This window comes from Orycteropus afer, unplaced genomic scaffold (assembly GCF_000298275.1).
Source record: "Orycteropus afer afer isolate SDZICR_OR568_19922 unplaced genomic scaffold, OryAfe1.0 scaffold00057, whole genome shotgun sequence".
Lineage (NCBI taxonomy): Eukaryota > Metazoa > Chordata > Mammalia > Tubulidentata > Orycteropodidae > Orycteropus > Orycteropus afer.
In genome coordinates this window covers 12,156,092-12,183,953 of record NW_006921644.1, presented here as the reverse complement: position 1 = coordinate 12,183,953, position 27,862 = coordinate 12,156,092, and the positions used below count along the sequence as shown (strand labels likewise).

The 27,862-nt window shown below is 58.4% G+C and overlaps 2 protein-coding genes across 2 annotated transcripts in view; both read right to left on the bottom strand.

The window, feature by feature from the left end:
• The window catches only part of IL17C (interleukin 17C), a 12,364-nt gene extending 7,325 nt beyond the window's left edge, over positions 1-5,039 (bottom strand). Inside the window, exon 1 of the mRNA XM_007939226.1 lies at positions 4,952-5,039. Within this exon, the coding sequence (XP_007937417.1) occupies positions 4,952-5,039 (88 nt within the window). The remainder of the gene's footprint in view (positions 1-4,951) is intronic.
• Positions 5,040-6,237: 1,198 nt separating this feature from the next.
• The window catches only part of ZC3H18 (zinc finger CCCH-type containing 18), a 46,018-nt gene continuing 24,393 nt past the window's right edge, over positions 6,238-27,862 (bottom strand). The window contains exons 7-19 of the mRNA XM_042780732.1: positions 26,628-26,745; positions 25,327-25,438; positions 25,080-25,251; positions 15,453-15,644; positions 13,927-14,052; positions 11,253-11,357; positions 10,747-10,890; positions 10,434-10,499; positions 9,043-9,203; positions 8,653-8,849; positions 7,692-7,785; positions 6,941-7,037; positions 6,238-6,448 (exon numbers count right to left, since the gene is read on the bottom strand). Of these exons, the coding sequence (XP_042636666.1) occupies positions 6,238-6,448; positions 6,941-7,037; positions 7,692-7,785; positions 8,653-8,849; positions 9,043-9,203; positions 10,434-10,499; positions 10,747-10,890; positions 11,253-11,357; positions 13,927-14,052; positions 15,453-15,644; positions 25,080-25,251; positions 25,327-25,438; positions 26,628-26,745 (1,795 nt within the window). The remainder of the gene's footprint in view (positions 6,449-6,940; positions 7,038-7,691; positions 7,786-8,652; positions 8,850-9,042; positions 9,204-10,433; positions 10,500-10,746; positions 10,891-11,252; positions 11,358-13,926; positions 14,053-15,452; positions 15,645-25,079; positions 25,252-25,326; positions 25,439-26,627; positions 26,746-27,862) is intronic.

Sequence of the window (27,862 nt, the reverse complement as noted above, 5' to 3'; positions counted from 1 at the left end):
ATTTCTATCTGTAGATTTAGAATCATTTCTAATTTTTCATTTATTTTGTCATTTTGTTCTTGTATTTTCTTCCAAAATTCTTCTTGGGTTTTGTCTGTGTTTTCCTTGGTATGTCTCTCAATCCTTTGAAGATACCTAAGTATAATTCTTTTGAATTCCTAATTGGGGAGTTCCAATGCTGCGTCTTCCTCAGGTTTTGGGTCTGTATCCTGGTCCCTTGTTTCTCCTGCTTTATCTTGCTTCTTTGTGTGGACTGTGATTGTGTTAGACTGGGTTCTCTAGAGAAACAAAAACCAGTAAAGCTTATATATATGTATATATACAGAGAAATTTATCTTAGGAAAATGGCTCACACACTTATAGAAGCTGGCAAGTCCAAAGTTCCTGGATCAAACATCAAGCTGGAGGCTTTTCCTGGCTCTTGCAACCGCAGGGGCTGAGGAGCTCAAGGCTGGCAGGCAGTACACTGGCTGTTGACTCCAGCGAATGACGAATCCAAGATCTCCAGGCCGAATGGTGGACTGTTCATTCATGGACAGTTGTAGGCAGCACAACAGAATCCCGATCCACAGAAGAATGTCTCTTTTCCCAGGATGTCCTCGGATATACTGGAAGCAGGCCACACCCGTAGGGAAACTCCCTTTCAACAGATTGGCCTCTCAGAACATAGTCATCTGATCCCATCATGGGAACAACCACACCACAACAGCTCAAACCACACAGAATTGTGCTCCAGCCAAGTTGACACACAGCTCCAGCTATCACAGTGATGCTCTGTTGTCTCCAAGCATTGTTTTGTTTTTGTGTTTATATTTCATTTGTGATTATATTTTGGAGTGACTTGCCCACAATTTTTGTTTTCTTGGCTTTGTTTGTATGTTATCTATACAGTCAGGGTACTGTGCTGTGCTCCTCTATTCACTAGCAGACAGCACTTTTACACTCACCACCTGTCTCCTTTCCTGTTGTCAGCCTCTTGTATGTCCCTGCCAACCTTGGCAAGCAGAGCCTGTTCTTAGATCCGTGGAATCTGAATGAGAATGCTATCACTTTAAAATTCAAAGTGGTTGCCACTTGTAAAGATTAAAAGTGGCTTCACCCTCGGTCACTTTAAATATCCAAAATGGCCACTGCTTGTAAACATTCAGAATGGCTTCACCCTTCAGACAGCGGAAAGTCAACAGCTTGGGTTGTCTCCCTCCTTGCTGTTTCCCTTCCTAGTCATAGGCCACCAGCGCAGTCATCCTGCAGGCCTTGGTGACCGCGACTGATCTTTAGGTCAATTCTCAGGTCCCAACACCACTTGGAAATACTCAGGCTGTTGGTCCCGTCAGAGTAGCTGATAGTCCGCAGCTCTGACCATGTCTGTACTCACTGTTTTCGTTCAGTTTTTCCCACTGGTTGGTGCCTAACCCACTTCTGTGTAGTTCCTTTCAAAGCTCAGGGCTCCAGGATTATCTTCTGTATCTCTGTCCATTGGCTTTTCTTTTCTTTGTTGAAGACGGCCTGTGTCGCTTGTCTGCCTACTCCTCCATCTTACCACAGAACGTTTCTTTTTTTTTTTCCTCTCCAACCTTTTTACAAATTCTGACACCATCTATCCCTCCTAGGCACTCTCTACTTATCAGCTCGGTTCAGTAATTCATTGCAGTGGCCACGCAGAACTCACAGACCACACTCACAGTCATGAGGCTTATTAAGGAGGAAGTTATAGGTTATAATTCAGGATCAGAAATGACTCAGGATTTACAGTTCTCCATCAGAACACCCGCTTCTCAACCAGGCCAGCAGGCAGGGCTCCCTCTCTGGCCCCCAGCTAGACATCTGCTCTACTGGAGGAGTGTTACAAAGTTCTTTAGTTCTACTTGACAATGAATTTTTCGTAAACGCGTCTCGGCACACAGAATTTGCCATTCCAACCATTTTTAAGTGACATAATTACGTTCACCGTGTGGTGCATCCATCCCCACTATTTCCAGAACTTTCTCACCCGCCCTGAACCCATTAGCAGTAACTCTGTGCCCTGCCCTCTGTAGCCTTTTACATAGTCCCTGTCTCTATATTGCTGGCTGTTTCAGTAAGAGGTTAAGACGGTATTTGTAAAGTGGGGTTCCTCCCAGGCTGAAGCCCATTCACCCCAGTTTTCTGGACTCAGAGTCTAGCAGGTGCAGCTGAGTGAGTATGCGTGTGGGGGTCCACCTTCTTCCAGTCCCCCTACTGTTGGCAGGTGCCAGAAAGGACCATTAGGGTCTCTGAGTATAAGCCTTCAGCCACAGTGAGGCAGGGGGCTGTGGAGGCGTGGGGACACCACTTAGCAGTTGCGTGACTTCAGGCTGGTGACCTGGCCTCAATGCCTGCACCCGAAATTGGGGACAAGACATCCCCACCCCTCACTCGTGGGGTACAGATTAGAAAATGCCACCTCAGTGGGAGCCGCCTCCTGTGACGTTCTGTTGCTCCCCAGCCCTTTAGAGCACCCAGGGCCGTTTCTTCTCCCAGTGACCCCTCCAGGGGCCACCCACCTCCTTGCATTACCAGCCACGACGGGAGCTCACCATGGGTTCCGAGGGCTGGCGTGATGAATTACCACACACTGGGCGGCTGAAAACGACAGACATGTGTCCTCTCACAGTTCTGGAGCACACAGCCCGGCTTGTCACGGGGCTGGTTCCATCTGGAGGCTTTGGGGGGCATCTGTCCCGGGCCTGTCTTGGCTCCTAGGGGCTGTGCCGTCCTTGATGCCCTGGGGTCACAGAAGCATCACTCCCCTCTCCCCTCTCATGGCCTCCCCTTGATTGTGTCCTTCTCATCTTTTGCCAGGGCCTCTGTCAGGTTGAGGGCCCCCCGTCCTGGCCAAGCTCATCGCCAGTGGCATCTCTCTTCAAGGCCCCCTTTTCCAAACAGGTCCCATTCACAGGCTTTGGGGTTAGCCTGCAGTTTGGGGAGCCAGTTTGCTCTGGTGGCGCAGTGCCTAAGGCATTTGACTGCTAACCAGAAAGTTGGTGGTTCAAACCCACTAGCCACTCCTCAGAAGGAAGACTGGGCAATCTGTTTCCATAAAGATTTACTGCCTCGGAAACCCAAAGGGGGTCGCTGTGAGTCGGAATCGACTCAGTGGCAGCGAGTTTGTTTTTTTTTGGGGTTAGCTCCAGCCTCCAACCACCAGGAAGGCCCTCCTCAGGCTGAGCTCTGCTCCCTACAGGGGCACCCAGGGGTCTCCCAGAAAAATCCCAGCCCCCCCAAGGCTGTGTTGTGTCAGTCCCTCACGTGAGGCTAGACTGCATATCTTCACTTGTGTCTAGCATGTGTGGGGCCTCAGTGTGTCGTGACCAAGGGGAGGGGGAGCGGCCTCAGTTTCCCCATAGGTGAAGTGGGGACAGTTTGGCTGACAGGCCCCTCTAGGGGTGAACACGTCACCTGCAGTGGGTGGGGCCTGCCATCTCATAGGTGGTGACTGTCATGGTCATGGCAGGGAGCTCACTTCTCTTTTCTTGAGTTCCGCAGCCATTCCTACAGGGCAGAGACCTGAGACCCCTGGCTGGGCTTGGGCCCTGGGACGCAGGGCTGTTAGGGGCCGGCGCAGGGCTGTTAGGGGTCGCCCAGGACTTGACGCAGCCAGAGTTGAAACTTCTAAAGGAGGACTAGTGAGGGGGCAGAGGGGAGTCGGGGCAAGGCGAGGGAGCGCGAGGCGGAGGGTCCTCCCCTTGGAAGGTCCTGCCCACGGAGGGTCCTCCCCGGCCCCCACCCTGCTGGGCCACTCCCGGCTGAAGTAGCAGCGGCCACAGGAACAGGCCAGTGACTGTGGCTGGTCCGCGAGGTCGTGATGGCCAGTTTGCAAGGGCTGCTGTGGAGGCGGGGAAACTGCCTGAGGGGACCAAGGCGACTCGTAGGAAGGACCCCGGGGTTGCGTGAGACCAGAAGCCCGAGAGGCCGGAAGGACGCGGGGCGGCGGGGGCTGTGGAGGTGCCTCCTTGTTGCGGGCGGCTGACGCGAGGCCAGAAGTCCCAGGTTGGGCAAGACTGGAAAGGAAGGTGTCTGCGGGAGGCAGGCAGGAGGCCGCCCTGGAGGCGGTGGCTCCCGGGCAGGGCCCGCCCCTTCCCCCGAGAGACCAGAGACCTGGACTAGTGCAGGGATACAGACGGGCGGGGAGAGGAAAGGGGCAGGGGACAGAACCACGACGGGACGGGCTGGCAGCCCTACAGCCCCGGCTGGACCAGGGAGGTAGCCTGCCGGAGGGGCTTGCTCCCGGCTCTGCCGTCCCTTCTCGGATCTGGTTCTGCTGCGGCCTCTCCCTCCTTCCTGTGAAATGGGTGGCCCTTCTGTGCGTGCACCCCAGCTCGGGGTCAGTGGGCACGTGAACAGGAGGGCGGGCGTCCACCAGAATTGGGGTGTGCACAGTGGGGGAGTGTGTCCACCACAGGCCTGGTCTTCACCATAACCCGTGCCTAAGGGACACACTCAGATGGCCACTCGTTAATTAAGAAGGAACTGCTTCCAAGGGCACCTTGGGTCTAGGAGCAACCATGGCAGAGGTGGCAGGGTGGCTTTCCCCAGGGGAGGGTGGTGTGACCCTCAGAGTCCAGGAAATGACCTGTCCTTTGTAAAGGCCTTGGGGGGAAGGGGCGGGGCCTGCCCAGTGGGCGGGGTTGTGAGGCTCAGGGAGCGGCTCTGACTGTTGAGAACAGGGTTTCCTGGGCTGGGGACCCCTTCAAGCAGAAGTGACCTTGACTCAGTTGTGCTCACAACTTGGGCGCTAACAGCTCAGCCCGTGCTCCCTGCAGGTCACGCCTGGGCCTGCCTGGAATGTTGTTTTCATTAGACCTGCTGGGGTGTGGCTGGCGCTTCTCCCAGGACAGGTGCCCATGTGGAGTTCAAACCTCCGGAGGGGCCCACGGGCACCTTCGAGGTCACCTGCTCTGGTGGGTGACAACCGTGGCCTCCTGACACTAGCTTAGGGCCACTGTCTCAGCAGCCAGGGGCCGGTTGGCATTGGCCTCCTGCTGGTCAGAGGGGAGTGTCTGGGTCATGCCCAGCTTCATGGAGAAGTGGGCATGAACTTAGTGGGCTTAGCATGGCCTTGTCTTGCTGAGCAGCTGGGGGTGGCCATCACACCCCAAATTCTGAAGGTGGACTGCTGTCTGGGGTTTGCCATCAAGAACACCGAGGACAGTGGTGGTAAAAGCCGTGGGGCGTTGGGGGCCTCCTTCCACGTCTCTGCTCACAGCAGCCAGGACCCCGACTCCACAGCCTCTTGGGGCTCACTCCCCACTGTGTCAGGGTGGCAAGTGTGCTCTGGGCCAGGGTGTCACGCTGACACGTGTCCAGGTGGGAGCAGGCTGTGCGTGGGGAGGCAGGCCTGAGCCCGACAGACGTGTATGGGCAGTGGTGGGCCTCCGGCCCCAGCAGGTGAGGGGCCGCAGCTGCCCCCAGGGCTGGGCACCGGAGGGGGGCTCCCGCGACAGCATGGGAGGGGCGCGAGGGGCAGCCACCAGCTCTGAGGAGGGGAGGGCTCCCGCACACATCACCGGGAGGCCAAGCCAACTGCTTATCAAAATATTTTATTTAGGAGACCCCTCAAAAAAAGACCCTCCACATTAGACAGACGCCCCACAATGCCCTTGGCCTTACTTTTTTGGTCTTTTCTGTATTATTTTTTGTTTTGAATCAACTAAAACAATTTGATGCTTAAAATAAGACAGGAAATCTATCTCCCAGTCAGACTTCGTCAAGAATATATATATATATATTTCTCTGACCCTGGGAATGGGTGAAGGGGAGCATTGCAGTAGTTCACGAAGCGTCCGGATTTCTGGGGACACAGTGAGGAGAAGGGTGCCACGAGGACACGGAGCACACGCCAAGGCTGACGAGAACGCGCCCCTTGACACGGGCGACGGTGGCAAAGGAAAAATGGGGGTGTGGGGGAAATGTAGCCGGCGGGGTGGGTGCGCCAGCTGGGGACTCAGAATTCCCATGAGCTGTGCTGTGGTGCCTGGGTGTCCGTCGCCCGTCTCCTGGGGGCCTCCGCTCGGGGAATGCACCCGTCCAGTGGGGAGGCAGCTAGGGCTCAGCACCGCCTTCGGTAGCTGCGCGGCTTCTTCTCCAGCTGAGAAACTTTTTTTTTCCTTTTTGAATTTTTAAAAAGAATCGCAGCCAAAATAAGAGATTAACTGCAAAATCCAAACGGCTGCGCGCACCTGTTTATAAAAACTTGGAAGTCTCTGCCCGGGCTACGAGCTACACCTTGCCGGGGATCTTGGCCCGCTTGCGGGCGATGGCGTCCTCCACAGCCTTGAGCTGCTTCAGGAGCTCCTCGCGCCTCGACAGGGTGCTGGCCTTCCCGGCCTTGGTGCTGGGGGTGGCGCTGGCTGCGCTGGCGTCCGCAGCCTTGCCAGGCACACTGGTGACTCTGCTGGAGCCCCGGGACTGGGGTGACAGCTGGCGCTTCCTGGGGGGGAAGGGACAACCGTGTGTTGGGGGCTTCAGTCCAGGCAGTAACGCGCCCTTTGACCCTGAGTGTCCCACAAGGGTCGCAGGGGTGGCGGTCTCAGTCTGTGGTCCTTCCGGCCCTGCACCGGCACTGCTGACTGAGAAGAGGTGCTCCTGGGCCGGAGCCCCAATGGCAACACATTCTGCCCACAGCCGGCCCTCCCCCCCCCCTCCTGTGGAGGGAGCCCCCAGCTAAGCTCCAGCTCCAAGCAAGATGGGGAGCTGAGGGGAAGGGAAAATTCTGGACCAACCCCTCCTTTCTCATCCTTCTTTGGTGCCCCGTGACCAAGTCCCACCCCTCCACGCTGTGCAGTGGAGCCCGGGGTCACTGGTGGTGGTGGTAGGGCAGCTCTGGAAGGACTCCTGCCCCTCCCGTGTGCCCAGGCAGCAGGAGCGGACGGCTCTCCCCCTCAAGAGCCAGGCGCCCAGCAACTGCTGCCTGGGCACTCACCTGTCGGGCTGTGTGGCAGGGGCTTTGGGGTTCTGACTTCTCTGCCGCTCGGGCTTCGGGGAGCTGAGCCTGCCCCCTGACTTCCGGTCCCGGGAACCTGTGACGTGGAGAAAGGAGCAGTGTCCCTGAGCACAGACAGGTGACTGTCCTGGGCACTGGGGCCACCTGGTGAGAGGGACCAGTTAGTTGGCAGGAAGGGGCTGGCCTGGGCGCCCCAGGCACTCTGTGGGCCTTCAGCTATGGGAGGAGGGGCAGCCGACAGGCAGAGCTGAGAGGCCAGCACCATGCTGCTTCCTCCTCACGGCACCAGGGCACAGCCCGGGCACTGGGTCCTCTCTGCCCCTCGCAGGCCACCTACAGCCCAGGGCCTCTGCCTTACCTGTCACAGACCACCAGGACACTTGCCCCGAGTTTGGTCTGAGTGGTGGTTCCTAAAGTGTGGTGCAGGTGCCCAAGGTCCCTGAGTGTCACCTCCTAGTGACGCTCTGGCCCTGCTGCCCTCTCACCTCCCCTATCTCGTGAGCACACAGGGTGTCAGAGGCCATTGACACGAGATCCGCCGCACACAGAAGAGTAACAGCTTCTGTGAAGCCCGGCATGGAGGGGAACAGAAAAGAACACGCCGCTCTCCCTGCCCGCGTCCGCTTTGGAGGAAAGCTCTGCGGGGGCCCCAGGGCTCTCAGAGCAAACGGGCTTGAGCCTGGCCAGTGTGGGCACAGCAGGCCCTCCCCGAGCAGGCTGGGTGGCTCACCTCGGTCTGGGGACAGGTTGGCCCGCTTGGCTGGTGGACTCTGCCTGTCTTTGTCCGACGGGTCGTAGCGCTTCCTGCTGGCTTTATCAGTTGCCTGAAACAGTGACAGTGGCATGAGAGGACGCCAGAGGGTGGGCCTCACCCTGGGGTGGGTGAAGGCCCTGTCCTCACCCTCTGCCCATGTAGTGCACATGAGACCACCTGCTCCAGCCCCCACTGTGCCCCTAAGGTTGGCCCCATGCTCCTGCAGACGTCTGCCGTGAAAGCAGAGCCAGGAGGCACGTGCCAGCCACAGGGAGCAGCACCTCTGGTGAGTGTCTGCTCCCTGGGGGTGACATCCTCACTGCCTTATAAACTACCTTGAGATGTGGGAGGTCAAGGTGACCCTGACCCCGAGACACGTCCTGCATACTTGGGTATGGCTCAGAGCTGGTGGGAGTAGGGCCGGCACCTCGGGGACCCAGAAACATTGAGAGACTGCCTGCTTGGTGAGGCTAACAGTGTGAAGATCCCTTGCTTCAAGCCCTGACCTGGCAGGGTCTTGGGCACAACTGGGGGACAGGCAGAGTGAGCGCTCCAGGCTGGGGATGTTCCTACAACCCTGGGAAGCTGGGACTCCCCGCCCCCAATGGCAGTCTGCACCTCGAGCCTAGGACTAGCACACCCTGCTCCCTGCGGCAAGACAGCCTCAGACTCAGGACATGCCGGCCCAGATGCCCCGTGCGCCTGCACGCTGGAGGGGCCTGGACGCCCCGTGGGCCCGGACGCCGGAGGGGCCTGGACGCCAGAGGACCGGGACACCCCAAGGGCCCAAACGCTAGAGGACCTGGAACTGGAGGACCGGGACGCCCCGTGGGCCCGGACGCTGGAGGGACCTGGACGCTGGAGGAGGGACGCCCTGTGGGCCCAAACGCTGGAGGACCCGGACGCTTGAGGGTGTGCTGGGGGCCCGTGGACTCACCTTGTTGAGTAGCGTCAGCTTGATCTCCTTGTGGGTGATGAATGAGGCCTGAGGGGGCTGCCCAGGCGGTGCCTGCTGAGGGGTGGAGGGCTGCTGTGACTGTCTGCCTGCCGAGGGCTTGGTGGCCTTGGCGGTCTGGGCGGACAAGTCTCTCTTCCGCTTCTCCTCTCTAGCACTGTCGTCCTTTTTGGGTTTTCCTGCTAAGACAGGTCCTCAGTCACCAGCTGCAGTGTGGTGCCTCAGCAGTCCCAAGCCGGGTGTCCTTCACCCCTGCCAACAGCGCCTAGCCCGTCTGGCTCGTGCACCTGTCCCTAGCCGTTCCAGGAACGGTTCCTCCGCCAACGGCCAGCCCTCCCCTGCTGCTGTGAAGGCCCAGCGCCGGCCGTGTACCTTTCTCCTTCTTCGTCTGGGCAGGGGTGGGGGAGCGTGAGCTGGCCGAGGAGACGGGGCTGGCCAGGTCGGCGTACATGTCTTCCGAGTCCACGCTGTGCACAGAGCTGCTGCTAGACGTGACGCTGGACACGGAGGAGACGCTGCTCACGCTCAGGGACCTGTGGGCAGCACAGGGTGCTGTCAGAGCTGTTGCAGCGCATGGGCAGCCCCCCGCCCACCAAGCCCCTGGTTCAGTGGTCGCCACGGTGAGGATTCCACTCCCTCATCGAGGGACACAATGGTTGCTGGGAAGGGAACGATGACTGAACATGACTGAACAGCCAGTGACGACAAAATCCAATCAGATGAGTCCTAGTTAAACACAGGACACAGAAGCCCTCAAAGTTCCCCTACAGTGAGGTTAATTAACGCAGACAGCAGGCCTGACTCTAGCTCAAAGGGCACCTTCTGAAAAGGCGGGAACGACACCTGGAGGTGACACGCCCGTGGGCTTTGTGTGCTCCCGTGCAGACAGATGTTGGTGCTGCAGTGGTGGCCGCTGCGCTCACTCTGAACCACATGTTCCCTGTTCTGGAGAAAAGACTCCTTCAACCTGGGCAGGTGGAGCATGGAGGGGCAGGAAGGAGAAGCGGCCAGGCTCTCCCTAAAGCTCAGGCCTTTCCACCCTGGAGCAAACCCGCAAACCATGTGCCCGGCTCTTAGGAAAGTTCCCGTCAACGTAAGCACCGGCCTCCATGTCTTTCAACTGAGCAGCAGAATTCCTTCTGTTCTTCCCCTCAGATCTCAGAATGTGAAGGTCCTGCTCTGGGGGCCTCTCCTTCCATCTGGGGGCTCCTGAGACGGCCTGTCCTGCATCCCAAGTTGCTGCCTGATGCCCCGGGGTTGCAGGTGCCCGCGTCCCCTCCTGGACACCCCGGGGAGCCCGTGCACCACTCCTGGAGGCTGTGGGGCTGCTGGGACTCCATGCCGCCTGGCTGGTGTCCAGGGCTGCTTCCTCTGTGGGAGCAGGCAAGGGTGGTCCTGTGACCACTGCCCTCAAGGGGCCTCCAGGCAGCCCCCAGCTGCCTCCGTCTTATTGGGCTCTTGTGGGGCGCAGAGGCACACGGGACCCCCAGGAAGGCAAAGGCTCCGCTGCCACCGGAGCAGCCTCGGCCCGCGGCTGGGCGCCTCCCTGTTGTGTGTGTAGGTCACTCTCCCTCCCCTTCTGATTGAAGGGGGACAGCTGTCCTTTGGGGTGAGGCTCAGCCTCCCTCTGGCGTCAGACCATAGGCTCTGCCTGAGAAAGGTGGGAGGAGCTCCGATCTGGTGACCAGGAGAGGTGGGGCCCGAAGGGGACCCCAACAATGCCCCAGATCTGGAGCTGCCCTGAGGGGGACCCCAACAGTGACCTGGATCTGGAGCTGGAGCCGCTGTAGCTGCTGCCGCTGCCGCTGCCACTGCCGCTGACCGTCCGCCTGCAACACACACGGGGCCGTCAGACAGGCCTCTGCCCACACGGTCCATGGAAAGCCTTAGCCTCAGAGGCAGACCCTCGCCCCAGTGTGATGCTAGAGAGCTGCCCTCCCACCAGGGCCCGCCGTGCCCTGGCCCTGCTCCCACAGGCCAGCCAGACCGGTAGGCACCTCACCCAGCTCCCCACCCCCCAGCCCGGCTCCAGGCTCTCCCGGCGCTCACTGTGCAGCCCCTGAAGAGGGCGCTCACCTTCTGGGGGGGGTCCTGGCCTGCCGCTCCTTCCTCCTCGCTTCCCGAGGGTCCCCCGGCTTGGTGAGCTCGGGCGCAGGAGCAGTGGCCTTGGTGGGCTGAGGCGGGACAGGCGGCGGGGCTGGCTTCTTCACCGTCTTCTCCCTGTGAGACAGGGGGGTCTGGACATGGCACACAGGCCCCAGGGCTGCCTCCCCAGCGCCAGACAGGGACCCAGCACCGTCCCTGCAAGGGTGCAGAAAGGCTGGTGCCCCCAAGCACTTCCACTTTATCTCACCCCTTCATCTTCATCCATTCTTCACACAATACCCCGAGGGGCTGGAGCTCAGAGGGTAGCCAGCTGGCTGGATGCACACAGGGGTGGGAGGCTGCCGCCCAGCCTGGCTCCCCATCACGACCCCTGTGGCTGCCCAGGGCTCCCACCTGCAGCCTCCAGGACACTGCCCCCCTTGATCAGAAGGATCCTACCCGAAAGGCAGGAGGCCCTGTGCAGGCCTGGGCCTTACCCTGTTTTACCGGGTGGTGGGGCTGTCTCCCCCTTGGTTCTGACGGTGGGTCGGTGTGGGGAAGGCGTTGGTGACGGTGATGGGGACGAGGAGAAGGACCGAGACCTGGGAGTGAGCAGAGGGGTGTGTGAGGCCACAGTGCTCTGAGCAGGCTCTGCCGAGGACGCCCTCATTCACAGAGACCACGCTGTGTGGCCTCCACCTGTGTGCTTTCTGGGTGGTTCTTTAAGGTTCAGCAAGGGCCCCTGAAGACTCTGGAGTGCAGGATGGGAGGGGCTCAGGGGACAGTGGCTCTACTGTGAAGTGTGCCTGGACAGCTGCAATCACAGACCCTCCGGCTGAGCTCAGGTACCTGAGTGGCAGGTGGAGCAGGAGAGGAGTCAATGGGCAGCACCCTGGGTTGGAGGGAGTCTGCAGGAGACCCAGTGGCATGCAGGGCGGGACGCCCCGGCCACCAGCACAGGCCCTTGCCCAGAAAGGAGGCCACAGCTGGAAGAGCAGGGCAAGCTCAGTTCCAAACCAAGGGGCAGGTGCGCCTGAGGGCAGCCGACGGCTGGGGTTGCCCAGTAAGCCGGGGTGACATGACCCCGCTAGCTCAAGGCTGGCCTGACAGTGCCTCCCTGATTAAAAGCTGTCACATGAGGGTCTCGACGCTTCCTGCTTAACAAAGATAAGAAGATGATCAAAAGATTAGGAGCAGGTAACCATACGGGCCACACAGAAGAAATTCCTACAGTGATAGTGGGGACAAAAGGAAAGGACTCCCAAGAAGGGTCAGGACAGTGGCCCTGGCCCACCTGACTGTGACATCTTCCTCCAAGCACCCAGGCCTCACAAGGTCACTACCCTCTGCCTCAGACAGAGCAGCCGAGGACCTGGTGCCTGGGCGCCCCCCCCACTGGCTGTCAGCAGCAGCACGGGCCTGAATGACAACTGCCCCCTCTAAGTCCCTCAGACCGAGTCAGGGAGTGGGTGGCGGGATGGGGAGTGTCCTGCTCAACAGTCAGCCATGTTCCTGAAGGCAAAGCCTAGGAGGATGGATGTAGCTCTGGGACGACAGATAAGCTCAGGCTGAAGCCGTAGACTCTGAGGCTGCTCAGAGGTGTTGGGGACACGGGCCTGGATCCGAATGCAGTTTACTCAGAAATGGCAGGGCCTGCAACCTCGCAGGAGGGCCCTTCTCTCTGATCACTGTCCGCAGTCTGCATAAGCCTCCATACTCCGGGCAGACAGACCCCACGTGATGCACCTATCTGCCCACCCACTGCACACATGCCCTTGACCGTCAGAGCGAATCTCAGTCCAGTGACGACCAGGTGCCTCTCTGACCCTTTATAAGTGTGGCCAGAAACCCACTGCTCAGCGGCTGGGTGCCTGCTAGGAAGGGCACCTCCTGTGTGGAGCAAACCCGAGGAGATGTTGGCGAGGACCAGTGGGGAGAATAACAGAGTGACAAGGCTTCCATGAGAAACAGGTGTGTGCATGTGTCTGCTCACCACTCCGTGACTGGGGTACTGGGGTGTGTGCGCGTGTGCCTGCTCACCGCCCCGTGAGTGGGGTACTAGGGTGTGTGTGTGCGTGTGCGTCTGCTCACCGCTCCGTGACTGGGGTACCGAGGTGTGTGTGTGCGTGTGTGCGGCTGCTCACTGCTCTGTGACTGGCGTACTGCTGTGCGTGCGTCTGCTCACCGCTCCGTGATTCCGTGACTGGGGTACTAGGCTGTGTGTGTGCGCGCGTCTGCTCACCGCCCCGTGACTGGGGTACCAAGGTGTGTGCGCGCGTGCGTGTGTCTGCTCACTGCTCTGTGACTGGGGTACTGCTATGTGTGTGTCTGCTCACCGCTCCGTGACTCCGGTACTAGGGTGTGTGTGTGCGTGTGTGCGGCTGCTCACTGCTCTGTGACTGGCGTACTGCCGTGCGTGCGTCTGCTCACCGCTCTGTGATTCCGTGACTGGGGTACTGGGCTGTGTGTGGGCATGCACGCGTCTGCTCACGGCTCCGTGACTCGGGTACTAGGGTGTGTGTGTGCGTGCGTGTGTGCATCTGCTCACCGCTCCGTGACTGGGGTACTGCTGTGCGTGCGCGTGTCTGCTCCCCGCCCCGTGACTGGGGTACTGGGGCGTGTGCATCTGCTCCCCGCTCCGTGACTGGGGTACTGCTATGCGTGCACGTGTCTGCTCCCCGCTCCGTGACTAGGGTACTGGGCTGTGTGCGTGCACGTGTGCCTGCTCCCCGCTCCGTGACTGGGGTACTGGGCTGTGTGTGCATGTGTGTGTGGGGGGGCCTCCTTACTGCTCAGTGAGTGGTGTGTTGGGGTGGATGTGTACAATCATGTCAGTGTCTGAATGTGTACCTGAACCTGTTAGTGGGCTCCTCACTGCTTGGTGACTGGTATACTCAGATGAGGATGCCGCCCATGGCTCTGGTGTCACTGGGGAGCTGTGTAGAACCCCGACCGTAGAGGGACAAAGGGACTGGGAGAGAGAGAAGCCCTTTAGAACTCGCCACCGGACACCCAGAAGGGCCTTCCAAGCGGAGCCCCAGCACGCAGGCAGGCAGACCCGAGGGCCTGGCTGCACCCAAACAGGCCCGAGTGCTGTCTGCGTCCTGTCCAGCGTGAAGGAGGCCCCTGACTGGCCCGCCCCATCCCTGAGCACCTGCCCCAGGGACGCACCTGGATCTGCTGCCTGAGAAGGAGCTGTGTCGGGACGAGCGGCTGGAGTAGGAGCTGTAAGATGACGACCGGGACCGGGACCGGGAGGAGCCGGAGCCCGAGTAGGAAGAGGACCGCGAGGACGACCTGGGTGAAGGAGGGCGGGCAGGTCAGGCGTAGTGGGACCTGGCTCTTGTGTTCTCACACACACACACCCCTCGGGCACCGTCCCTTGATGCCCCCACACATAGGGCATTTCCAAAGCCATGGCCAGTGAGGAGTAGCTCTGGAGCCCACCAGCCGCGTACCAGGCCTCTCGCGTGCACTCCTGCAGGGACAGAGGCTGCAGGATGTTTCTAGCATTTGGGCAGATCCGAGAGACCTGAGGTCTGTAAGTGGGGGACTGCTGCCCTCACTCCGACAAGCTTGGTCTCAGCCCTCACCCAGCTCCTCGTTGTTGACATCACAGAAGTTAGTGCTCCCCCAGCCAACTCACTGGATGCAGACCTGCCGCACCCCAAGGTGCTCCAGGAACCCGTGGTGGCCACCTTCTCCTCAGCTCCTTGTACCCTCCCCCAAGGCTCCCGACCCTGGCATCCTGGGGCTACTTGAAGTGGTTCACCCTCCTCAACGTGTAGCTTCGGAGACAGACTCAGCTCTGAGACTGCATCCTCAGGCACACGGACTGTGAGGGCGATGCCCTGTCCCCGGACGCACCCACCGCTCCGACTCTGCACCCCGCGGGCTCACTCCCCCCGCTCCTGTCCGCCTGCTCTGCTAGTGACCTGTGTTTGCATGGGCTCTAGGTGCCAGACCCGATGACTGTCACTGTGTAGGCTCACACTGCCGAATGCTGGGAGTCCCCGACACGCCCACCCTTTTGACCCGATTGTCAGGCACCGCAGGAGGTCCATCCCAGGCTCCCGCTGATGCTCCCGTCCTGGCAGCAACCGCTTGTTGGGGGGAGCCTGGTGGCTGCCTGGCTGCTGCTCCCAGTCCTCTCAGGGGACAGAGCCAGGGGACTGGGTGGGCGGCGCCTCATGTCCATGCTTACCTGCACTTCTGCGCCCACCCATCCAGTCTGAACCCGAATTCACACTGACACTGCAGGTCCAGTCAGTGCTGTGGGGCTGCCGGACCCCACCCCAACTCCTCGGCCGTGAGCCCCAGTTCTCCTTGGCCACACCCCAGGTGCACACACATAGGTGCAGAGTGCCGACCAACTCCCAGAGGCAGGCCTGTGACTCAGCGACAGGATGGACAAGCCACTGTTTTGGTCTTTCAGCCTCACGGTAAGTCAAATCACTGCTTCCAACATGCCCCTTCTTCCTGCTGCTCTGGGCAGCTGCCGGCCCCCAGTGTGACTCCTCACCCACTGTAATCGCTAACAGTGGGGTGTGTGACCCCTGCCCTCTCGGCAACACTCTCCCTTGGCCTTGACCCTCCAGCACCCGCAGCCACCCATCAGGCCGCAGGCCCACACCACCAGCACCCGTGGCCAAGTCTGACCGTGGATGGCCGGGCCTGGTCCCCACAGGGGCTCTCACCTGGAGGAGTTGGAGGCGGAGGCTGATGAGGCCGAAGTTTTTCGACGCCTTCGTGCCCGGCTCGGGGAGACTGACACTCCAAGTTTCTTCTTGGGAGACTTGGATCGGCGCCAAGGGTCCTTCCACTCATCTGCCCGCTTTACCTGTGGGCCTGCGGCAGTAGCCTCCTTCTTTGGGGGCTCAGCTTGCCGGCTGTGAAACAAGAGCAGACGTGTTAGTGCCTCCCAGCCTGGTCCCACACACTGCTGTCTGGTGACCATGACCATGGCGGTCATCGTCACTGGCTCATGGTGAGCTTTGTGCTCAGAAGATCTGAAAAGGAAGGTTGCATCCACGAGCCAGCAGACACCCCGGCCACAGACTCATCCTCCTGGTTGATGCTGAAGTGTGTCCCAAGAGCACCAAGAGAAAATCTCAGATCCCGTCAGCAGCCACGGAGTCCCCATGTCAGGATGGAGGCTGGCACGGCCAGTGCCACACCCTAAGCCCCAGGGGAGCCTGTACTGCTCGTGGGCACATGATGATGCCCAGGGAAATGGGTCAAGGCCCTAAGTGATAGCCCACCACCTTGAGATAGGGCTGCCAGCATGAGGTATGGAAGTGGAATGACAAGCCAAGCAAGAACACCAACCAAATACAAGACACCAAACCCAGGACCCCCACCAGACACAGCACACTGACCTACCCAGAACACCCACCAACACAGAACACCCCCCAAAGAGAAAAAGGCCCCGCGCTGCCTGTGCCGGTCCCTCGGACTGGGAGCGCTCACGCCCTCCTATGCTTACTGGCCACCTGCACCGTTGCAGCTCTCTGCTCCAGCCCTCTGTCCTGTTTCTGATAAGCTCTCTGTATATTAAGGATCGCAAGGCTCTGACTTTGCTATATTCTTCCCGGGCTGATAGCATTTTGAGATGCTGTTTGACATACACGGTTCAAGGTTTTCACGATCAAATCAATCTTCGATTCAGCAATTTGCACGTACTCTGCTTGATGTCATCGACTGCAATTCCCTCCTGTAACGTTCCTCCCACTGCCTCCCTGTGTTTCTGGTTTCCGTTCCCCTCCTCTCCTGTCGAACTTTGTCCTTGGGCAAACGGTGCCTTTTGATCTCAGATGGCTGGCTGTCATAAAGAGCGTGTAGCTTCCCAGAGTTACTGTTCACCTCAGAGAGCCATCTGTCTGGCTGAGAACTGAGCTATGGGATTGAGTTCGGTCCCAGGTACGAAGGGGGACCGAGGGCCACAGTCTGGGGGTTCTGCCAATCTCTGTATGGTCAGTGAGCCTGGTCTTAGTTCCGTATTTTTCTCCTCCTCTAGCCAGGGCCTTCCAAAAGGACCCTTTCAGAGCAGCTGGCAGGGCACCATCTTGTTCTTCTGGTGTCAGGGTATGTGGTCCGTGAGTCCTCAGGACTAGCGTTTTCCTGGCTCTTTTTCTCCACTCTGCTCTGGACGAGGATACCGCACGGGCTGCACCCTGGACGGCCCATCATGTTCCTTTTGTCTCCATTCCCGCCCCACCCTGTTCTTCTGGTGGAGCCGACGTTTCCTTTTTCTTAAACCTACCCTCCAGTCCGCTTGGCATCTGTTACTTAGTACATGGAGTGGGGGAGGCTCTCAGTCCCCCACTGCCAATGATCTCGGCTGTATCCCCAACAGCTGCTTTCCCTCCGGAGCCAGGGGTGCCACCCTCCCTCCCTCTGGGCACTGCTCACAGGATGGGCACCTGCAAACCTGCCAGTGCTCACCCTCGAACCCCATCTGGAAACCGGCTCACAGGCGTTGAGCCCCCACAACCCTGTTTCCACGATTCTGAGCTGTCACACCCACGTGCACCAGGAGATGTCTCTGCAGGCTTGCTGCGATGCTTCTTTCGTTACACCCGTTAACGTGAGAAAAAGAACGAACTTTCTGACACTGACACAGAGCCTTTCATGTAATAAACACAGGATCCTGCCCTTCATTCAGGTCTACTTTTTTTTTTGTCTGGAAAACTTTAAATTTTGAAGAATTTTCAACAACACACACACAACAGACAGCAGAAGATAATGGCGCTCCACGTGTCCACTGCATGGCCCCCATGACCATCACTCAACGCAGGGCCAGCTGCCCCTCACCCTCGCGTCACTCTGCGTTATCGGAAGGTAAATCTCAAACAGGTATCACTTTACCTACGACACATAATTCCAAAGAGTGAGGGTGGTTCTCTGCCAACACTACACTCACGCTACACCTAAAACAGCAGTACTAACCAACAGCTCCTTCCACCACGAAGGACACAGTGCGCCAACGGCCATTTGCTCTTTCAGGTCTACTTTCCAGGCAGAGGTCCAGGGCTCCCTCCATCAAAGGTCCAGCCTTTTCTTAGATGTCCCGTCACGTGTCATGACTATGGGATCCCTGCTGCCGCCACCGGGCTTTGCAGGCAGCTCCTCGTGAACCAGCCTCACGAATCCAGCCATGTCACAGGACAGTCTTTAAAACTGCCTTTTGCTACATGTCCAACTCCTGTGACTAGCATCCTGATGCTGGGGACTAGCAGCAACCCCAACACGTGAAGCCACCTTCAGGACCCACAGAAGCAAGGCTTCACGTCCCTGTTACCTCAGCCAGCGCCCCCAAGAGCCTGGCCACGTACACAGATCCTCCTGGGAGAAGTGTCCAGGAAGGAAGGGAAAGCCATGGGCAATCCTGGCCTTCTCACTGCTCTCACTCTCCACTTTCTGCAGAGCTCGTTCCCCACACCTGGCAGGACACCCAGCAGCTGGGTGCCGGGTTCTCAGGGGCGCCCCAACAGCCCACAGCCTGCTCACGCCAGAGGGGGTGGCCGTGCCCCGTGTGGATGGACCCACACCAGGCCTGACCGCTCTGCTGCAGCCATGGGGGAGGAGCAGAGGGGATCATGTGTCTCCTGACATCAGTGTGGAAAATGCAGTGGTTCTGGCTCCGGGAGGCTGGCCAGTCTAGGCGCCCCATCTCCGTCAACCCCGTCTAACCAGCATGCACTGTCATTCGCTCCTTTACCTGGCAGGATGGTGCCTGGCAGGTGTTGGGGCCACAGGTGGGCCTGGGACACCTCCCCTCAACCAACCGAGACCTGCACAGGCCTGGCCCACAGCTGGTTGGTGGCATACTGAGCAGGTCCACCTTCATGTCCAGTGACTCACTATAGCAAGTGATGCAGGGCTTGGTGAAAACGTCCTGTTAAAACGTATGTGAAACTACTACTGAAATAAATCACAGCAGAGATACTGAGTAGAGAACGCACCCAGGGAGGCTGCACAGGCAGACACGGCCCCTTAGTTTCTCTGCAGGCCGTCCGGGAACCTGGGCCCCAGCCTGGATCGCCGATTTAAGAGCAGAGGTTCTGGGAAGACTGGGTTGAGACCCCACCACGAAGCCCCACTTGGGACCAGTGTTCCATCTTGTATTGAGTCGGGCCGAAGAGGCAAGACTGAGGCAGACCGCAGCTCTAACAAAGCACCGCTGAGACGCACAAACGGGGGGGCGGGGCACTGCAGAAGCAGAATCCACACCAACGCTTCCAGAACCACACCCCGCAATCTGAGGGCAGTGACGTCCCCCCAGGTCCCCTCACACCTCTAGGGGGATCTTATCTCCCGGGCTGTGTGAGGCCACAAGAGACAGCAAGGGGCAAAGTTCATCTCAGGGCAAAGCAGACGGCAGAGCAAACAAGCGAAAGGGCTGGTCCACCATCACTCACTAACGTCACCGGCCACACAGGGACACGGCACGAACCACGCACAGCAACCCAGAGCGCCACACGAGGCTGGAAAGTCCGCGGGCTGCTGCCGCTCGAGCAGGGTCAGTGGCGGAAGAGGGTAAAGGCCAGCAGGGCTCTCCTCTGAAACCCAAAGGGTTAAACCACCACCAAGGACCAAGGCCAAGGGGAGCCGACCTTCCCACCAACGGCCCTGCTTAGACTGGTCCCAAGGGGCTCTGGGGGCGCAGTGCCTGAGGCATCTGACTGCTATCCAGAAGGCTGGTGCTTTAAACCCGCCAGCCAGTCCACGGAAGGAAGACCAGGCCACTCCTTCTGTACAGACTTACCGCCTCAGAAACCCAAAGGGGGTTGCTGAGTCGGAATCGACTTGACGGCTGCGAGTGTTTTTTTAATACTGGCTCTGGGGATATTGAGAAACTACCTTTCCTAAGCAGTTTCCTCCATCTTTCAACTTGTGAGCTCTCTGGAGATGAACAAAGGGCCTGGCATGCTGTGTGCCTCTCCGTAGTCCCCCACAGCCACCCTGAGACCCATCCCAGCTCCGGGCTGTGTACCTCCTCCCGCCTGGCTCCCATGTCACCGTTCCCTCCAAGGTGTACCTCACTGCTCCGATCGTAGCTGTTCTGCTCCAAAGCCAGAGGACTGACAAGTCGTGGCAGGCTTGTCCACGCAGCACCCTTCTCAGCTCTCTGCCAGTGAACCTCAGCCCCTCAGCCCCCCAGGAAAGCCCACGCTGCACAGCCTCCGCCCCCCCACAACTGCTTGGTCCTCTCTCAGGAGCTTGTGTACGAATGATGAAGACAGGCCAAGACACGACCTAGGCCTCCACCCTGCGCCCCGGAGCGGGCCTCACAGAGGGCCCTGGGTCACGCCAACCAAGCACGGTCCCAATCCTACCCAGCCGTGTGCTGGGCAGGACCCCAGAGCACCCCATGGCCGGCTGAGGGCCTGGCCGGCTGGTCTGAGGCCCCAGTGACTCCTGAGCAACAGGCAGGGCCGTGTGTCACTGCCCTTCCACAGGCGGAGTGGGCAAGGCAGGTGGTCGTTCCTCAAGTGGAGGCAGATCAGCGACACTCAGGGGACCCTAGCCTTGCAGCTTCTGACCCAGACTGTGAAGACGTGTCTGGGTTTCATCAGGAGTGAGTGCATCTGAGGAAAACGGAACTGGCGGCAATTCCCACACCCCCACCCCCATCCACGTAATTTCTGGCTGATTAACGAAAAGCTACCCCTTGAACTGCTCCGGGGGGGCAGGCGCTGTGGGGATGCCCCGCAGCTGCAGGCGGTGAGATCACCTGGGCCCTCGGAGCATCCCCCAGGCCTGCCCACCCCTGACACCTCACAGGAAATACAGAGCAACAGCTGTGGCACCACTGATCCAAACAGGACGTACCATGCTTGTCTCTAACTACAACACGTGTAACACACGTATGTACCTAAGATGTACAGCAGACAGACAACTTCTGCTGTAACTCACCAGCTAGGGTTTAAAAAAAACAACGCACATTTCCTCGGAAACGCGCCCGGCGTGTGCCTGTCACAGAGCCAAGAATGAAGCACCCGAGGGGCTGGGAGGGGAGGGCTCCGTCTTCAACAACGGACAGATGGCACCCGGCTCACGGCAGGCCCACAAGCACTGGGGAAATCTCCTTTTGAGCAACCTTGTGTCATCAGAAACCAGTGGGAACCTGATGCCAGCAGGGAATGGAGTGGGAGGCCCGACTGGCCCGCCCAGAGCGCTGGGGTTCCAGACAGGGCGGCTGCCCTGTGTCACACACATCCATGACCTGCTTACGGCTGTCCCATGTCACGCACGTCCATGACCTGCTGACGGCTGCCCCAAGCCACGTACCATAACCTGTGTATAGCTGTCTTGATCCACGTATATCTGTGACCTGCTTACGACCGTCCCATGTCACGCACGTCCATGACCGGCTGACGGCTGCCCTGGAGTGGACCTTAAGCACAGGCGTAAGCACACGCAGAGGTGAAGCACATGTCAGGCCTAACCAGAAAAGGTCCCCGGGCAAACTCACCACACACCTCTCACAATGGAGTGCGACCCCTCAGAGCCCCATGCAGCGGTGCAGTGGCGCGGGCGTGACATTCTCCAGTCCTGCCACGACACTCAGGAGAAGGCCCCTCTGCTGGCAGCCAACCTCCTCACCAACAGGAGGGCACTGACAAAGCTATGATGAAGCAGTGCCCAGCCCAGCACGCACGCCAGGCAGTGTGGCACGGGAGACTGCGCCTCTCAAAGCAGCAAAGAGACCAGACGATGTACCACGGGAATGCAGCATGATGTTGGGGTAACAGACAGTGGGATCCAAGGGCCAGTCCAGCAGCCTTACTGCACCCTGGTCCTGAGGACCCAGCCATGTCTGGGGGAGCAGGACTCAGCACACCATGCCCTGAGCACGGCTGCACAGACGCTCACCGGGCCCCAAGCGTGGCTGCACAGGTGAGAAGGAGGTGTTTGGGGGGACTTCCCTCATTACAGAGGCTTCTCAAGAATCGGTTGAAAGGGGCTCTCCTGCTCTAAGAACAGCCCCAATGTGGGAACAGGCAAAGGTCTCCATAGCTCTCGTTCCCAACAGAAAAACCCTGAGGAGAGAGAATGGGACTGAGAGGGCTGCAGAGAAGCTGGTGAGAGTTCCCAGCAAGACATGAGCTGGCAGTGACCAGACTCGGGGTGCATGGCCTGGGCCTGTGAGGCAGGACCCCAGGCAGACTGGTGGGAAGAGAGAAGGGGGACCCAGAGAAGAGGGATGGAGCGGGCAGGTAGCACAAGGTGGGGTTCAGGCAGGGAGGGCCTTGGGGCTGGGCATCCTGCCAGCCACCTTCCTCAGGCGGCAGGGAGGACCGCACACGGCCCAGGTGCCTCTCGGTCCCCAGCACCAGAAGCTGGGAATAATGGGGTCTTGTTAGTGTTTGCTGTCGCCCACGGCCACTACGTCAGTGGGCCTTCCAGTGAGAATGTCCGTGCAGACCGCCATCCACTCTCCTGGTGCCACCTGTCCTTCTTGTCCCGCCTGGCAAGTGCCCGCTCCACTCCTCCTACCGGTGGCAGAAGACAGAACCCTCCCACGTGACTCTCCAGACCTAACGATGTCACCTCCTGTCTCAGGAACAAAGTTCCTTTCTCTAGTTGACAAGTCCCCAGCCTGTCACAGGCTGTCCATTGCTGAGAGGGACTTGGGATGAACGGCTCACTGTGAGAGAGACCAGGCCTGCTGAAAGGGGGCCAGGCCGGCTCGGGCCACTCACGGGGACAAGACATGGCTGCCGGAACTTCTGCCCTGGAGAGGATTGGGCTGCGTGGCAGTGGCCCGTTGGGACCTGGGGTCAGGAGCTCACAGCACCAAGGAGACGGGATCACCCCCACACAGGACGTTTCAGGAAGACAGGAAACAGGACACAGCCCAACAGAACGACCAGCAACTGGGCGGACAGAGGCCCGATGGTGGGGAGTCCCCTGACCAGAGCGCGCCCGAATCTGTATGAACCCCTCCCTAAGTTCACAACCTGCTGGTACGAAGCTTGGGGCTCTAAGGCTGCCTGCCCTGCCACCTATCCTGGTGATGGTGAGGGCTGTGAGGCAAGGGAGCCCAGACAGGACACCAGGCACGACCCACAAGAAAGGGGACTTGATCCAAGTGATAAACTCTGTGCTTCAAACACAGCAGCCCCAAAGAGAACCCACAAACTGGGACAAAGGACTCAGCACACAGTTTACAGAAAACACCAGCACCTCAACATCAAAAAGAAACAATCTACTTCAAAAATGGGGAAGGATAGGAACAGACACTTCACCAAACAAGATACTCAGGCAGCCAACAAACACATGAAGAAATGTCCACGATGACACTCTGTGGAGAGAAAGAAGGGCTGTGTGTGCACAGGGAGACAGCCCCGGGGGCAGGAGGGCACGGAGGGAGGGATCCAGGGAAGAGGTAACTATCAGGAGGAAGTGGGAGGGGAGCTGTTGCATTGTGGGAAATTATACTCAATGTCATGAACATTTACCTCAGGTAGATAGACTCCTTGGAGAGAACAATCATGGGACAAAGAAGGGCTGCGTGTGCACAGGGAGACAGCTCAGGGGATAGGAGTGCACAAAGGGAGGAACCCAGGCAAGAGGGAACTATCGGGAGGAAGTGGGAGGGGAGCTGTTGCATTGTGGTAAACTGTGGTCAGTGTCATGAGACAGTGTATGTGAACTGCTGTATGGAAAGTGAATTTGCTCTGTAAATTTTCAACCAAATCACAATTAAAAAAAAAAAGTTCTTGCAAAGGAGGAAATGTTTGCAAATGTAACAAAACTTTTAAAACATTAAATTTATCAGTTAAAACAAAAGGGTGCACGATCACCAGCCATTAGAGAGACACAAATCAAAACAACCATGAGCTACCACCTCACCCCAGCACTAATGGCAAAGTTCAACAAGACAGAAAACAACAACTGCTGGTGAAGATATGGAGAGATTGGGATTCTCACACACTGCTGGTGGGACTGCCAAATGATACGACCACTGTGGAAATCGGTATGGTGATTCCTTAAAAAGCTGGACACATCCTAAAAATGTGAGAGCCAGGATGTTAGGACACATATGCACAGCCATGTTCATTGCATCACTATTCACAATAGCAAAGAGAAGGAGAAAACTTCGGTGCCCATCAACAGAAAAACAGATAACCAAACTGTGGAGCATACACACAACGGAATACCATGCAACACTGAAGAATAACAAAGAATCTGTGAATCACCTCATAACATGGATGAACTCAGAGGATATTATGCTAAGTGAAGTCAGTCAGTCACAGGAGAATAAACACTCTACGAGTGTGTCATAGAAAGTCAAGCAAAGGTTTCCACAGGGAAGGAAGTATTTCTTTGCTGGTTACCAGGGATGGGGATTAAGGAGGGAAAACAGAAGGATAATTATGAGACTGGATGTAAGTGAAGGGATTTTAAGAAAAAAGAAAGCAGATCAGCCTTAAAGACTAGTTCCCGAAGCAAGGTTATTGCACAGGGGGGTTTATCGCACTAGTCTTAGTTTCTATTTGAAATGTTTTGTAATGATAATAAATAAAACACTCAAAACAAAAAGACACAGAATGGGAGGAAAAATTTGCGTTCAGGTATCTGCCAGGGAGTCACAGCCCTAAAGGAACTCTGCCAACCCAACAGCAAAAAGAGAGCCGATTAGAAACCCAGCAAAGGACTAGGAGAGCCATTTCTTTAAAGACGACACTCAAACGCCACTAGTACCCAGAATGGAGCTCCACAGCATCAGTCAGCAAGGAAGTGCATGCCTAACCAGCAACATGGTACTACGTCACACCCACAAGGACAGCCACAGCACCACGTTGCACCCGAGGACAGCCACGGTATGCACAGTACCATGTCACGCCCACGCGGATGGCCACGGCACAGATGCGGTACCACGTCACGCCCTCGAGGACAGCCACGGCACGCAGAAGCGGTACCATGTCACACCCATGTGGACGGCCACAGCACAGATGCGGTACCACGTCACGCCCACGGCACAGATGCGGTACCACATCACGCCCACACGGACAGCCACAGCACAGATGCGGTACCACGTCACGCCCACGCGGACCGCCACGGCACAGATGCGGTACCATGTCACGCCCACGCAGACGGCCACGGCACAGATGCGGTACCATGTCACGCCCACACGGACAGCCACCACACGCAGAAGCGGTACGTCATGCCCACAAGGACAGCTGTGGCACCTGACAATGACCAATGCTGGCAACAGGTGGAGACACCGGGGGTGATATGTCGCCTGGCTTGATCTGTGGCCCTGGGCTGTGGGAAGCCTGCCCCAAGCATGCCAACCCCAGCGGGCGGCCTACCTCGGTGGCTGTGGGGACCGGGGCTTTGGCTTCTCCTTCTCCTTCTCGCGCTCCTTCTCACGGTCGCGCTCCCGGTGCAGCCGGTCCTTCTCGTCCCGCTTGGCGCGCTCCCGCTCCCACTCCTCCTTCCTGCGCTGCCGCTCCTTATCGCGCTCGCGCTCCCGCTCACGCTCTCGCTGCCGGCGCTCCCGCTCACGGTCTCGCTCACGCTCCCGCTCGCGCTCCCGCTGTCTGTTCTCACGCTCACGCTCGCGCTCCCGCTCACGCTCTCGCTGCCGGCGCTCCCGCTCACGGTCTCGCTCACGCTCCCGCTCGCGCTCCCGCTGTCTGTTCTCACGCTCACGCTCGCGCTCCCGCTCCTGGGTCAAAAAGCCAAGCACACAGACTGCTTCTTAAACCCTGGCGTGTGGAGACCAGGGGAGGAGGAGGGCAAAGTTACCACCTCAAGGGGCGACTTCATCTCAGTGCTTCCTAAAGTGTTGTGAACGAAGGGAGTCAGACCTACAGCGAGTCCAGACCAACCCACACAGGAAACCGACTGGGACGCTAGTCCTGCCCAGCCCGGCAGCCATGCCACAATCCCCACCAGCTGGGCCAGCCCTGCTGCTCTCCAGCGGCGCATCTGAGAGTGGTGTGGTCACGCCATGCGCTTAGCGCTCTGGACAGCCACGCAGCTGTAACATGGAGGAGCAGAGCCCGCGTGGGTCAGGTCTGAACGGGGGCAGCACCCCCAAAGGCAGCTCTGGGTTTCCTAGGACAGTCCCCCAACACCTGCTTCTGCTGCACCTCAGCCCCCACCGTGCCATCTGCGGTGCTTCTTGAGACAGAACTGATAGGCCCAGCACCTGGGCAACGCTCAGACTTCCCCTGCCTCTGTGGGTGTGCCACCTACGTCTCTGCCCTGAGGCGTGGCCCGCCTAGGGGGTGAGCAGAGGACAGGTAAGGTCTGCTCTGACGGAGATGGTAGCACTGCAGCCCTCCATTCTCTACCAGCTCACCCAAGTGTAACAGCTGCCCCACCCCACTCAGCCCTGCAGCACCTTTTTCCTGTCCCCTCAAAGCTCTAAATCTGGAGGCTCCCAGTCTGAGCACGTGGATCTATCAATGAAGCAGTCTGCAGAAGCACAGAGTGCTACAAGACACGCCACGACCTCCCGTCTTCCACAAGGTGCCTCCATGTGGCCTGCAGAGGCCCCACACTGCCCTGAGCAAGGTTACCCAGGAAGGGAACTAGCACAACCACACTCCTCCCCACTAAGGGGCCTGAAAACTGCGGCTCAGGAGGGAGACCACCCTCTGTGAAGCTGCTGTACCAACAACCCCACCTACAACAGCACGGCAAGGGCACAGATGAGCTCGGGGGGTCCGGGGCAAACCACCCCAACTTTAATCCACGGACCTGAATGAACCCTCCAACAACCAACTCTGGCTGGGATGAGCGGCCGGGGCTGACAGGTGTCAGCCCACAGCACGTCCTCCATGGAAAAGGGGGTGACTCAGGAGCAGACCTCCCGTCAGACCCAGGCCCGCGGACTCCAGCATACTCACTCGGTAGTTATGGTACGGCTCTGCTTCCGTGTACTGCACCCTGAAGTTCTCGTACTGGCCCCCACGCCAGAACCGCTCTATTTCATAGTCATAGTAGGGGTCAGCATAAGGCTCAAGTCTGCAAAACAGGGAGGGAAAAGTGAGTCTCATTACCTCGAAATATTAATGCAGACAAGCTACATAGAGAAGTAGCAGACAGACCCCAGACCACAAGAAGACAATGACACACCATGGCTCTAGGGGCTATGTCCCAGAGTTGCACAGCCATGGCAGGACTAGGAAATCTATTCACATACTAAAGCCAGTAACAGACCTAGAGAGAAAACAGTGCGTTTATACCCGTAGATGATGACAATGTCTGTGACAAAAACTGAACACACACTTCTGATGAAAATCCTCCAGAAGGAGAGAAGTGAAGTTTTCTGAACACGATAAAAATATAGTTACGAGGTCAGGATCAAAGCCAGCAGCTGACAGATGGGCAGGAGTGGGATAGCTGCTCCTGCTCCCACCATCCGCTGGGACAGACGCACAGACAGGGGGAGCCAAGAGAGACGCCAGGGCTGGGAAAGGGGTGACAGGCCCGTGATCCAAACATCATGTGATACAGCCCTGAAACACCACGAGCTCAGTGACGAAGTCAGACAGAAAAACTCAGTGAACGTGAACAGAGACCAGCAAGCAGCCTTCAGTGAACGTGAACAGAGACCAGCAGCCCTCGGTGAACGTGAACACACAGACCGGCAGCCCTCGGTGAACGTGAACACACAGACCGGCAGCCTTCGGAGAACGTGAACACACAGACCGGCAGCCTTCGGTGAACGTGAACACACAGAACGGCAGCCCTCGGTGAACGTGAACAGAGACCGGCAGCCTTTGGTGAACGTGAACACACAGATCGGCAGCCTTCGGTGAACGTGAACACACAGACCGGCAGCCTTCGGTGAACGGGAACAGAGACTGGCAGCCTTTGGTGAACGTGAACAGAGACTGGCAACCTTCGATGAACTATTGTAAATACACAGACCGGCAGCCTTCAGTGAACGTGAACACACAGACCGGCAGCCTTCGGTGAACATGAACAGAGACCGGCAGCCTTCAGTGAACGTGAACACACAGACCAGCAGCCTTCAGTAAACGTGAACAGAGACCAGCAGCCTTCGATGAACGTGAATAGAGACCAGCAGCCTTTGATGAACGTGAATAGAGACCAGCAGCCTTCAGTGAACGTGAAC